This window comes from Seriola dumerili, unplaced genomic scaffold (assembly GCF_002260705.1).
Source record: "Seriola dumerili isolate Sdu_G_001 unplaced genomic scaffold, Sdu_1.0 BDQW01000025.1, whole genome shotgun sequence".
Taxonomy (NCBI): Eukaryota; Metazoa; Chordata; class Actinopteri; order Carangiformes; family Carangidae; genus Seriola; species Seriola dumerili.
This window is the reverse complement of record NW_019174280.1, coordinates 11534320-11547900: the sequence shown is the minus strand read 5'-3', so window position 1 is coordinate 11547900 and position 13581 is coordinate 11534320. Positions and strand designations below refer to the sequence as shown.

Below are 13581 nucleotides of genomic sequence, written 5' to 3'. Positions count from 1 at the left end.
CTGACCCTACACACATCCGTGGAGCCACATGACCATGTTGCCTGGCTCTGTGTGTCGACAGTGTAAGTCTTAAGGTGTAGGGAAAACAAAAAAGTGGAAAACAAGCTGATGTCGATTAATCGATTAATCATATGTATTTAAAATGCCATAAAATAGTAAAACGTGTAGACCAGAGCTTATTTAATATATATATTCTTTAAATCTTTTATTTATAGTCAATATCACCGTTCACCTTTTCACATTTTGTTATGTTGCAGCCTTATGCTAATATCATTTAAATTATTTTTTTCTTGAAATTTAGCTAAGTTCTTGTTTTCATGTCTGAGATGTTTCTACACTTCTATTGGAGTCTTGAGGTGAAAAAAGAGAGACTTTTCTATTTTAATATAAGGCTGCCACATTACAAAATGTGAAATAATTGAAAAGGTTTGAATACTTTGCAAAAGCACTGTATGTATATTTAAGTACAATATATTAAGTCACAGTTTATGTCTAAAAATGTCTAAAATGTAACTGAATCAAATATATGTTGGGTTTAACAACTAAGCATTAGATGAAGCCAGAAGAAGAGTGAATATCCATCCAGAGATGGCTTGCAACCTGCAGGGTATGAGGTGCTACAAGTCCCCAGTCTTTAAAACATTCAGGCCCATAACTCTGTTCTCTAGCATCTCCATTTCATCACATTTCTGATGCAGCATTTTCCACAAAAGATTGACAGATTTGTTTTCTTTAAATTTTGAATCTGATACAAGATTCTATGGATTTGAGCTGCACAGTTTATAGTTAACCTTTGCATTGATGGGTTAGTGGGGTTTTTATTTCCCTTTCTATCTCCTGTTAGTTTAGTGTTGATATTTGTTTGACAACAGAATATTACTGTGGCAAAATCCCACCACAGTGAAACAGAAGAGCTTCATGTTCTCAAGCAGATCATCAAAAACAAATAGGACCCACTGAAACAAACGAGCTCACGTGTTTCTAAATACTCCAAGGCCTATACAAATACTGAGACAAGTTGATGAGTAATTTAAATGTAGCTGGACTCCACATGAAGCAAAACAAAGGACAAACCTGATGCAGCATTGTAATCAAACACTAATGATTAGATAATTAAATCATTGTGCCCACGCTGCAGGTTTCTGTGACCTGGCATTGAAAGGGAAACTCTACAGCCTCTTTGATTTGAATGTAACAGAATCCATTCATGTTTTCTGGTGGCCTAGGTGAAGGTATGATGTGAACATGTACACACTCTGTTTGACTTTGAGGTTTGTTTGCATTAGATAGAGGAGGTCCACAGAGGTTGAGGAGTGTCTCTGAGTGGAGCAAGCAAAGGGTGGGCTTAAGATCTGTGCCGGCGTGTGAGTGGTGGACAGGAGCACACCCCCCCTCGCCTGTCATCACAGGGAAGGAAATGACTAACGCAAAAACAAGTTAATCTGCAAACTGACACACTTTTTCTAAAAACAAAACCGGGATATCTTCGAGGGAAAACTATGATCACAATCCGTTTATGAAAATCACCATTGTTTTGCCTGAGATAGATGATGATTTGATAACCCAGGTCCTCTATTCTTCACTCCCAGCCATCATGAGAGGAAAACGACACCTGATAACTGTGAGATGACACTGATTTCTCACTCAATGTGCCAATTGAAAAGGCATGAAAAGTTTTAGGAAATTCAATACTATTATTCCAGAAAGTAACACAAACCCTCATTTTTTTTCAACCCTATCAAGGTTTCCTCAGGTGAGTAAATCAAAGTTTTCGGCTGTGATAAGGCCACAAGAATGTGGAGAGAAGAGTAACGACTGAACGGTAGCACTGTAAACACTGGCTGCCATCACATGCCTCCATGAGGCAGCTGATCTTGGGCTATTTATTCCTCAGTCACCTCATCAGATGATGGTTTCGTCACAACCATGGTAATATATTTTGTGAGGAGGCTGGGGTGCTGTTTACCAATCTCTGGACAAGCTTTATGGGGTAAAGGAAAATTGAATTCTATGTCCTGTCGTCACCGGGCAGTGACGGACATGACGCCTTTCACATCACATAGTTATTTGATCCACCTAATCTAATCATGTCTTTATACTCAATGAAGTTTTAAGACAAGAGGGAAAAAACAGGTGATTTAAAGTTATACAAATCTTGCTTTGAGAACAAAAACTCACTGAATAATTACAAAATCAAACAACTTTTGTGCTATAATTTTTAATGCCTTGAAAACTTTAAAAAAAAAAATGTAATCATTTGAACGATAATATAATTTACAGACAAAAAACGTAAATGTTTATTTTTCAATTCTGATTTTACAGTAAGGCTTTGCACAAAGTTGAAAAGTGCAACGACAACAACAGAGAAAAACGTTGTCAACAGTGCTGATAATCTTTTAAGAGTTTTGTTGACTGTTTTGACAAAGCGACAAGCATTTGAGGAAGATGAACGCAAGACATTTTCATCATCATAAAATCATACTATTACTTGGTGAAACTCATTGTTCCATTCATGCACACACAAAGCATCAAGGTGAGGTGTCTCTTTTTGGCTGAAGGAAACAATGTACATAGTGCAGGCATGAAATATACATGTAAACATTCCCTTTACAAAGCAGTTCACTGTAGTGGCTGGAGTCAATTCTGTTTAGTGTGATTAATACATTATTCATTCTTGAAGCAAAATCTATGAAATGTAAGAAGATAACATGGAAATTAGTCAATGAAAATATATTTTATTACTGGCAAAACAAATAAAAATTGCCAATGATGAACACTGCTGATTGAATTTTACCCCAAGACTGCATTTACAGTGCAGCATAAAGTTTTCTTTATAGTATTAGGCTAATTGAAGCTAACTTTACCCATGGACAATGGTGAAAGATGAGCTTTAATTTAGCTGAAACTGTTTTAAACATAGTTAGTTGCAACTAATTAGAGGTTTAGAAACCACCAACACCAACAATGTTTTGACGTGGCTTTCCTGACCACTGCTTTTCTATGATGAGTCCAAGGTTGGTGGAGAGTTTTTTTGTTGTGCTCAGACATTGAGTAAATGCAAGTTTGAGTTTCATTAGTTGGATCTAATATATTGGTTTTTCACATTTAATATTAAGACATCTTTTGTCTATCCCGGCAACCACTTGGTGAGCACTAAAAAGAAAGAACGCTAATTACAACAATTATAATTAGAAGAGTATGTTTCTGATATTGTGGTACAATGGCTTCGCACATATTTACACATAAAGTAATTGAAATGCCTTTCACACAAAGTGCATTAGTTTAGAATGTTATACCACATAACAGCAGATGTGCATTTTGAATCATAATGTATTTGAACACGACATTATATAACTTTAGTTACCAAAATATACATTGGTCTTTAAAGCAGTTTCTCACATTAAGCTGTTGCCATAACGATGACAACAAGACCCTCAGCATCATCATTACATTTTTTCCACATCATGCTCTTAGATACTTTTTAACAGTTTACTATTATGCATAATAAGATTTGAAAAGCTGATGGATATTATTGTTTAATGAGGTTTCATCATACATTATATTATAAATCTTTTGTGTAATCTATGGCCATGCTATTAACTGGAATGTCAAGTAATGATCTGACAAACATACCAATAATCAGGATATTTTGGTCAGAATCGTATTAAAGAATTGAACAGTACAGTAGGTTCTGACCCTACCTACGCATATTATATCATCTCAGCGTGCAGCAGAGTCACATGCTGCCCTATAGCACCCTATAAGTTGCCATAGTTACTCCTCAGTGCTTCAGCTGCGTATACATTCGGCAGTATGTTTGGTGAATATGTGCATCCTGTAGTACGTGAACGTCTACACACCGTTTCTCTCCAACTGTCCTTCAGATGCCCCCGTATCTCCTTCCTCCGCAACATGAATGCCCACAATTACACAGGGGAGTCCAACGTGTAGTTTTTGGGAGAAAATGGCCTAACCCACTCAATGTTAAGATATCGGTTTGACTTAGTGACTGTGACATTAGCTGACAGCATCATTCAGGAAAACGAAGCTGTTTTCTGTACATACACCTCTGCTTGCTCACTCTTATCTGAGGCCTGTGAGATGAAGGATTGTTTGGCTTTTAGCAGCACTCTCTGAGAAATAACTGGCTGTGTTTTTTTTATTGTTTTTTTTTTCTTTGTTTCTACACGTTTCCCTCTCACTCCTGCCTAGTTCCAATGAGACAATTAAGTCATGTTGGCTATGTAAAGAATAACTGCATTCAAGCAAAATCAAAGAGGTTGATTTTGATGTTGATGTAGGCATAGGCCCAATTTCAATTCGCTTTTCATCTGTACAGAAATCAAAATATATATTAAAAAAATGAAAACAATTAACGGCTAATGAAGCTTAAAACTAGGCTGATACTGATCTGTTTTTATATTTAGTTATATTTCTAAATTTTTCTACCTCTTTCTCTCATCTTGCCTCCTTTCGCAGCTCCACCCTCTCTCCCTATGGTGTTTGCAGCAGGGGATCTTCGGTTTCCAGCTGGGCCAGCTGCCTGCGTAGGCTGTTTACTTTGTTCTGTAGCTCCTTGTTGTATTCAATTATATGTACCATTTCCTCATAGGCTTCATCCAAGCACTTGGAGGAGCGGTTCCAGCGAAGGAACACTCCTGTAATAGAAGAAGAGTACTCATGAAAGAAGGACATAGCACAAGGAAGTGGCTTCTCTGTTTACTGTTCTGTTCTGAACACGACACCGCACAGTAGTGTTTGTGCAGTTCATGCACGAGAAAATATGGAGCTTTCACACGCAACATATAGAGTTTACACAACATATTAATAAAAACAAACCAGAGCACTGATTGTGTAAATTGCTCTCACATGGATTGGGTATTTTGTCAGAGGATCGTGTGGAGCTGGTGTTCTGGAAAGACAAGTGTGACCACAGAGATGTGCTGTATGTCTGGCATGTACGACACAGTGAAGATTTGACTCGTCTGTCATAATAAGAGCAAGTGTATCAAATGACTGGAGCTTCTTCAAATCAAAGCTCTGTGACAGGACAGTGAAACGCCTGTATATAACAGGTATTTACTGTGCATGCATATGGCTACAATGTCCCTTATGTCACTCGTTATTGAAATCTCAATTATTTTGTCACATTATTTATTTATATTTATATATCAGGCAAAAGAGTCTCTCCAAATCCACAACAGAAATAAAAAAAAAAAGATAAATCAAATCCAGTGAAGTTTGATTATGAACGATGGATGATACTGAGATGGCGATTATTAATTACAGACCAAATGTCCAGCCCTAATAGTTGACTGTTCTAGATTTTGTGCCTGCAAATTAGAAATGAAATGTTTCTGATGCCAGGTCAGTAGGAACAAAATGTATCTGTGTGCCTGGATGGCATGAATAGCATGACATGGGGGAGGGGGCTGGGGGAGGATGCGTGTCCCTATATGACGCAGACATTACTGGAAGGATTACACAGTAAATAGTAGGGTATAAAAAACTCCATCTTAAGTTTCCCATCACTAGAGCATGGAACCTTTACCGTGCTGCTCTGCATTGGTGTAAAAACTCATAAAACACAGCAACTTACACGTGTCACACATTCACAGCGGAATTTATTTTCTGTATTCCTACCGAGGGAACCTACCTAGTGTGAGGACAGGAGGTGTGCCTTCAGTACGGCACAGACATTTCAGGGGTATGTTTCTGGAATTGTATAAAGGTTTCTGGTACAAGCCATCAGTCCTGATTAGTGTCAACAGCTAGAGATTTTGACTTCCATGGGGTCTGTGAAGTCAGTCCAGGCATGTGTGTCATTCTCTATGAAAGAGCTGTGTAAGCAGGTTGTCTGCTGCATTTCATGTGCTTCAGTCAGCTCTCATATGTTCCACTTCATATAGAGTGAGGGTGTAGCTCTAAGGCTTTAGGCAGGAAGGGGGGCCCCCCTCACACATAAACGACTGAACCTGATGACCTCTTATCTGTCTAGACCCCCTCCCCCCTTTTTTCTTTATGAATGAATGCCCTTCGCTTTTAGCTGATATGCAATTCAGCTTCTTGTAGATCTAGTGTAGATGGGACTTTTCTGGAATGTCAATGAATCCATAATTATTATTATTATTATCCATATATTATTATTTAAACAATTTCCACGAAAAAAAAAAAAATTCTTACCCATTATTAAATTGTACTGGGAAAACCCCTCACACATTCCAAACCAAGCTCCTTAATACAGATCAGAAAGTCATGATATTCATAGACTTCCAGCAGTGGATACTTGGGGTTGGATCTAAATAATTCCCTGTAATCCTTGATTTACAATGACCATGAGTTACAAGAAAACAATGTGAAGTCTTTCGAGTGGCTCTGCTTAGAAAAGTCAGCAGCCTGATACACTCTCAGTCTCACACTGGTACATGGAGATACAGGTTTTTTGCTCAAGGGCACCTCAAAGGAGGCTGCTGAGAGAGAGAAGAGCAGCATGCATTTAAATTGCCCACACAGATTCTCTTAAGCACCATGGAAACATCACTGCCCGTTTTGTTTACTACCATTAGGTAATTAACACAGTTTATTCACAGTAACAATGCCTTGATATATAAGCCTGAAATGTACATATATACTATGTGAGAATGTTACCGCAGACAAGTATAAAGTGTGCCACGCATATGACTGCAAACTGATGACTTGTAGTGAACCGTCACTGTCACTGTCCAGTGCCAGGGAGTTCAGGTGTCAGCAAGGATATCTTCTGTGCAGTCTATAATAAGACAAACACGCTGGACAGACACATCACTGACGTGTCTGAGAGTCAATCTGAGCAACGTTGAAAATGTAAAACGCTGAAAGCCAGATGAGGGGAAAAAGTCATGTGAGCTAAACGGCCACATGCGGTCTTTGACCTCTTCGTGTAACGCAGTCAACGTGATGGGATATCAGAAGTGGACGTTCTCAACTGAGAGAGGCTGGAAAATGCTCAGGTGTGTTTGTACAGTATTTTGGAACAAACTAACAATTATTTTAATTAAGAATTAATTTACCAATTAACTAATTGTCTGATTCTTCAGTCTGTTGCACGTCAGAAAAATTGAACAGAAATTGCATTCGTATTTCTGACCAATTTCATCTCTAGTTCACTGTATTAAATGTTGATCTTTACAGAGTGTGGCATTTTGTGTGTTGGCATGCTGTGTTGTATATTGTATCTCAAATGGTTTGCTGTTGCGCTGACCAATTTCTCTTTAAAATAAAATGCATTCATGTTTTTATTTAACTTTGAACATATACAGGGCCAAATGTAAATGTAAAAATGCTGATCAGTTTCCCATGCTACAATATTTTCTAGAAATTCACAGGGTCACCAAGTTTATCAGTGGTGCACATGGTGAAATGAATGGTGCCCTCTTCTGGTGAGAGTTCAGAATGTCTGTCTGAGCAAAAATGTAAACACAGATGAGACGATGAGCAGTTTGTGGCAGTGTACCTGTGATTATGACAGCAATTTTCCCACCCATTAATACTGGCAGTTTTAAAGGTTAGTAATGTGTATTAGCTACTCACTTACTCAGTTCTTGGTTCAGGTTTGAGCCTGTCTTCAGTACAAGCATCATGAGAACTATCGTGTCATGGTGTAAGTACTCAGCATCTGGTTTCATTAGTTAATTCATAGAAGCAGGATTTCAGTCTCAAATAACAATGTCAGAATTACTACCAGTAGTTCAGTCTGCCACTCTGCTCTGGCAAAAAAATTTACCACATAAAGCAACAGGTCTACAGTTATTCTAAAACTTATGATGATATACAGTATAAATCACTCTAAAGTTTAAACATGCAAAAGTGACAGTAGTTGAAATTGTGTGGTCTGTGAATTTAATTTAGACAATATACAATACTCTTAGTGTGACTCGGAATTATACCTTTATCATGAGCAACCCTGGCCCTCTTTTGTTAACGGTTCCATCTAAAAAAGTTATACTCCAACCTATTTTTAAATCCAGTTAAGTTCACTTACTACTTGCTGCTAGGTTTTTTAAACCTATGTGTGTATTTTCACTCGTAGGTCTGCACATTTATCTATTATATCTATGATATCAAAGAATGATTGTGATAAGTAGTTTACATTTGTAGGGCCCCTACAGCACATAATCTCATTGCACTTGCATCGTCTTTTAACTTAAATAGATGAAGTACTTAGCACTTACGCCGAGGTCTCCTACTGCACTGAGGCCTCAAGTTGCTTTGGATAAAAGCATCTGCCAAATGAGTAAGTGTAAAATGTAAATGTAAATCTTACCTTCCCATAGCAGCAGACTCTGAGGGGCCACAGAGGGCCAGATCACGAGACTGTTGGCCTCGTAGAGCGGGTTGGTCAGACGCTCCAGCTCCTGGGGCCGATTCACCCACGACCAAAGGGACACAGTCTTCTCAGGCAGAGACAGTTTGGCTCTATGAAAAGTGTAAGAGGGTGTTCTGTTAACCAATAAGAACAGTTTATAACAGTGGACTGTGACCTATACAATGACAGATCCGGGGATGAATAAGGAAAATCAAGTTGGAATAAATGTTCTCCTTTCCCTCAAAACCCATGTGAAACAAAAGAAATAGCATATGGTTGACATACTGTTAGCTGACAAAGCTCAGTAAACTTCGGACTTACCTCTCGGCTGCACTGTTGCCCAGGAAAGTACCAAACTGAGAGGCATAGGCGTGTTCGAAGAGCAGCACCAGGAAGCTCTCGCTGAATTCAAAGGAGCAGGGAAACTGGCGAAGGATCTGCCACACACAATCCAAGAAGAGCAGGAAGACAGGAGCCTCTTGGCGAGGTTTGCTATTGGAGTAAGCTGACTGGGCACAGCGCTGCTGGAATGGGTGACCCGCCTGGGTAGGTGGTTGAAGAGGTCAGAGGGGTTATGAGAAGAAATGCAAAAACCATTAAAACAATTAAAAGACTGAGTGAGATTTTTTTTTTTTTTTAAAAGGCATATCTTTTTATATAATTTTCAGTAATTAATTTTATCAAAAAGATGACAAAGATTTGGGCTGCACTTCAAAGCACAGAGAAGCTCACCTGGAGCCACTCTCGCTCCACCAGGCCCTGGAAGCCTCTGATGGTCCGGCAGGCTGGATCAAGGATGATCTGAGCCAAGGAGGTCACTTGCAGGGTGGAGTCTGTCCCTTCTGTACCGTGAACAAGCACTGATGCGCCCTCCCTGAGAAAAATACACAATATAGTTTCTCAAAGTGTCACTTGCTCTTCTAGTATTTATAAGAAAACAACACAGACTCAGTGCTGAACACTGTGATTTTCTCAGTTCACTGAGAAGCAGCAGAAGAATAGTGAAAATATTTTCCATATTGTTTGGTATTTACTGGTCCAGGATTTGCATAAAAAGCAAATCAAACTTAGTTCTCTGACCTGTCGATACACTGGGCAGCCAGACAGGCAGTGGTGAGGATCTCCTTGACATGAGTCTGCCAGCTGGAAGCCTCCAGCTTGCTTAACCAGCGGTCCATGCTGTGTGACTGGTCATTACACGCCTCCACCAGCTTAATCAGGCTCTCCTGGAGGACATTAGCCCTGGAAATGACAGTTATGTCACAATACTAAAAGAAATGTCTGAATTCTTCGTAAATATTGAATATAAATTTCAGTCATATGAAGATATGTTGAAATATCCAAAAGTATCCAATTTCCTTAAAATAACTCAGTGCTCAGATTAGTTACTAGTCTATGGAGCCACCTGATTGCCCACCTTTCAATGGCCTTGTGGATTCTCCTCCACTGGGGGTAATTAGCCTCAGACTCAAATCCTCCACCTCGAGCTTTGGCCTGCTGGGCAACATTGATAGTGCGTGTGTCAATGACGTAGCCACGTTTGCCCGGACGCAGGGTGGCATTGATCAGCTTCTCATCTTCCTTACACCGTCGCCCATTGGTTCCAGGCAGAGGCTGTCCTGCTCGCATCATCACCTGAAAGTATTAGTGATTTGAGGTACAGACAGTACAAGCAGCCATCAACTGAAATCCCCAAAGAATATATTTGCAACAGAAACAGTCAGAATCATATAAACTCCATTTCCTTCTGCTTACCATGCCATTCTTTTTGTGGTAATAGCTGAGTACTGGAAAACGACCACTGTGACGGAAAGCTGCTACTTTTCTCAGTGTGTCATCATCAACATCTTTAGGCACTGCCACTAGAGGGGGGTATGACGCACACACACTGAAGTCCTTGTTTACTTCACTCAGTCTCCACTCATCAGTCTGATAAAAAGGGATGGTGGCAGGTTAAAAGACAGTTACTGAGCAAGTACAAAAGAGGACTGAGAGAATGTAAGTGTGAAAGCGTTTGTCAGAAAGCATAAAACATACCATAGACTCCAGATCTTTAAAAGCATCCTCTGGAAGGAAAGAATTCCAGCCATCTTCTATGACCTCAAACATGGGCCGGTAGAAGAAAGGGTACATCAAGGAGACTGAATCAAGTGTGGACAGAGCCTAAAGGCATAAAGTGTACGCATTAGTTAATTATCCCTGACAATAATAATATCAAAAGTGAACATTTAGCAGTTAACAAAAGTTACAAGAAGTCTCTGCTGCCTATTGTTTTTACCTCAACAGAGCTGGCAATGTTGAGACACTCCTCCATACCAGGGATATCCAGCTGGATCACCCTCAGGTCTTTGCATTTGACAATGATGCTTCCTACAGACCCTACAAATCTGAAAGACAAGTTGAAGTTTTGATTTAAATGGTAAACACAGTACTGAGGATGTGAACACCATGGGAGAGACACCAAGGCTCAGTGTTGACACCACTGCCTCGAAACAAGACAGCACCTGGTGCGAAACCCTTTGGGACTAACTTTCTGCGTGGAGTTTGCATGTTCTCTCAATGTTGTGTTTTCTGGTGGTGCTCTGGGTTACCCCACACTAAAGGACATGCATGTTAACTATTAGGGACACTTCATTTAAACAGTCTTTAATTATCAAGTGGACTTGCTAAAAACTCCACAATGTTGTGTCATTACAAATATTATAACCAGGGGAATCCAGTAAACAGTTGTGTGAAGACGACAGTGCATTCAGGTGAGATCACCAGTTTGCTTGAATGTTTTTTTTACAGTCAACATTTAATGCTCAACGCGGTTTACAGCTCTGCACCCTCCTCAACCACATAAACTCAATTCTCAACCTGTGTCACTGCAAAGAAAGCCCACTGAAACTTCTTAAACTTCCTGTCACAAGTTTCATGTCCTCTTTCCAGAGTAAAAATGAGGGTACAAATACAAAAAAACAGCAGCAGTGAAATGCTGAGGTCTGGTAAATGTAATATGAAGAATTGCACTGAAAAGACACATGTAACCACAGCAAAAAACAACTGTACTTTCACTCTTGTGTTTCCTTCCTTTGCCTCTTTTTTTATATAATGTTTTTTATCAAGAAGTCACACAATGCAAAAATACACTAAATAATGTCCTTCCTTCCATGTCCATCCTTTTCAAGTGACAGGATCTTTTTAAGCACAACTAATGGAACAGTGACAGTGACATTGCCTGAACAAAAGATTAAGGACAAATATGTCCCCATAACAGTTAATTAGAAGCTCATCACCTCTTCTCTATAGAGTCTATGTTTGAATGAAGCAGCCAAAGCTCTTCCGTGTTGTCCTGTCTGGACGAAAGAATGAGATGATGACCAGTCAAACACAGGGTCCCCTCTACAGTTGGCATAAAAGGCCGGTGCAGGACAACCCCATCCACCCTGGGTGTCTTTATCAGCTCTGCAAACTCCATGACCTGAAGAACAGACAGCAAAGATACAGGTTTTTCTAACACATATGGTAAATTAGCCGATAAACTACGGTTACTTCTGCTGAGACAGACGAACCAAGCCCTTCTGTGCTGCTTTTAAAGAAAGATATAATGCCAGTCAATTTATATGTCAATTTATATAAAATCAGTAAAAGCAAAAATCATCTGTGAGCTAGCCACAGTTAGCTTGACCCAGGAAATGAAGCGGCTAACGTTAGCTAGCAAGCTAATCGTGACAGAGAAGGAACATTAGCCATAGGGGAATTGTCCGTCATTTTTAAAGTTTCATCAAAATGTTAACATCATGTGCACTGTTCATGTACAACACAAAAATGTACGTTTTCGTTGGTATTAAAATAATTAATCTTGCAATTACCTTATTATCTTTTCGTTTATTTTGTTGTTGGGCGAGACTGGTACGTTCACAAAAACACGCCGGCTGGAAACAACTGACGTGGTGTTCGGTCCAGGACAATTTGGATAGAAAATAAACGAAAAATAGTAATTTAATAGTAATTTCTTATTTGTTTTAATGTTTATAACGTTTAGTTTATAACGTTAACAGGTGGCTCAATGGGGAAAAATTAATGAATGTTTAGAAAATGGGTTAATCTCAAGCACTAATATAGTCATATCTAGGAGTAGATGATTAATGAAATCACATTGGCATTTATTTATTCATTTATTTTATCAAATGAAAACTGACACACATTTTCACCTCTTTGTTGGATATGTGTATACGTGTGTGTATTTAAAAAAAAATCTTATCCATCACCTGTTGTATGAAACTTGAAATAATATTTAAAAAAAAGGAAAAAAAAAGACACTAGGTGGAGACATTGGAGCATTTTTGAGAGATGTGTTGACTGGACTGCATGGATCTATAATTCAATATCACCTTGATTTAACGCCTGGATGATCATGAGAAATAAATGTTTGTCTTGGCCAGGTAAAGGAACTTGTACAGGTCTTATTATTACATAACATAACATGTCAGAGATTGTTAGAGGAGTAAACAGGATCCTGCCTTGTAAGGACAGACTGTTAGATTAAGACTAAGCCTGAGTTAAGCCTAAAGTGCACTTTCTGCATCATAGACACTGAGTGAATAAACAAGGAAAATAGAAAGCCACACAGACTCATACACACAGGTATAGTAAGTGGAGATAATTGAGATTTAAAGATCATAACAGAGCCAGCTTCCCTAATAGCAGCTGGGAGTTTATTCTTAAAAAGCGAAGTGCAGCAGGAAAAAGCTGTTGCCTGAGGACTATGTTATAGTTGTGGGGATAGATACCTAGTGAGATCTAAAAGCACATAAAGGAACACACACTAACCTTGAATGGGAGACTCCCTAAAGAGGTGAACACATTTGGAGAGAGAATAAGAAGAAGAAGAGCAGATGGTTCGGCGGAGGCTATAGTGTGTCTGTTTGATTTAGACACATATTTGTCAGGACAGTGTGTGTGTGTGTGTGTGTGTGTGCGTGTGTGCGTGTGTGCGTGTGTGCGTGTGTGTGCGTGCGTGTGTGTGTGTGTGCGCGCGCGTGTGTGTGTGTGAGTATGTGTGTATCTGTGATGTATTGCAAATCAGCACCGTACTTGCTTCAGTTGCAGCCTGTCTGGGCTTCACAATAGATGGTTTGCTTTGGGCCCTTCCAGCCCACATCATAGGGAAGGCTGTATAGATGCCAGAGCTCAATTGAATGTGAAAGCCAGCGTTGCTTTACAAACCAAATAGATGCCCTTCTTCCTTCTTC

General features: G+C 39.3%; 1 protein-coding gene across 1 annotated transcript; it reads right to left on the bottom strand.

Moving 5' to 3' along the window:
* Positions 1 to 4165: 4165 nt before the first annotated feature.
* mtmr9 (myotubularin related protein 9) lies at positions 4166 to 12257 on the bottom strand. Its single transcript, XM_022737926.1, has 11 exons — positions 12199 to 12257; positions 11623 to 11807; positions 10623 to 10731; positions 10382 to 10507; positions 10100 to 10273; positions 9762 to 9979; positions 9425 to 9586; positions 9077 to 9218; positions 8666 to 8886; positions 8303 to 8454; positions 4166 to 4658 (listed from the first exon to the last, which is right to left on the bottom strand). Exons 2-11 carry the CDS (start codon positions 11802 to 11804, stop codon positions 4495 to 4497), a joined length of 1650 nt encoding a protein of 549 aa, XP_022593647.1. The 5' UTR covers positions 11805 to 11807; positions 12199 to 12257; the 3' UTR covers positions 4166 to 4494.
* Between the last annotated feature and the right edge of the window lie 1324 nt (positions 12258 to 13581).

Coding starts and splice junctions, on each gene's coding strand:
- mtmr9 (XM_022737926.1), bottom strand. CDS start 11,804: ATGGAGTTTGCAGAGCTGATAAAGACACCCAGGGTGGATGGGGTTGTC. Junction 10,732..11,622: donor ATAGACTCTATAGAGAAGAG/GTGATGAGCTTC, acceptor CTTGTCTTTCAG/ATTTGTAGGGTCTGTAGGAA. Junction 8,887..9,076: donor TGGAGCGAGAGTGGCTCCAG/GTGAGCTTCTCT, acceptor CCACCTACCCAG/GCGGGTCACCCATTCCAGCA.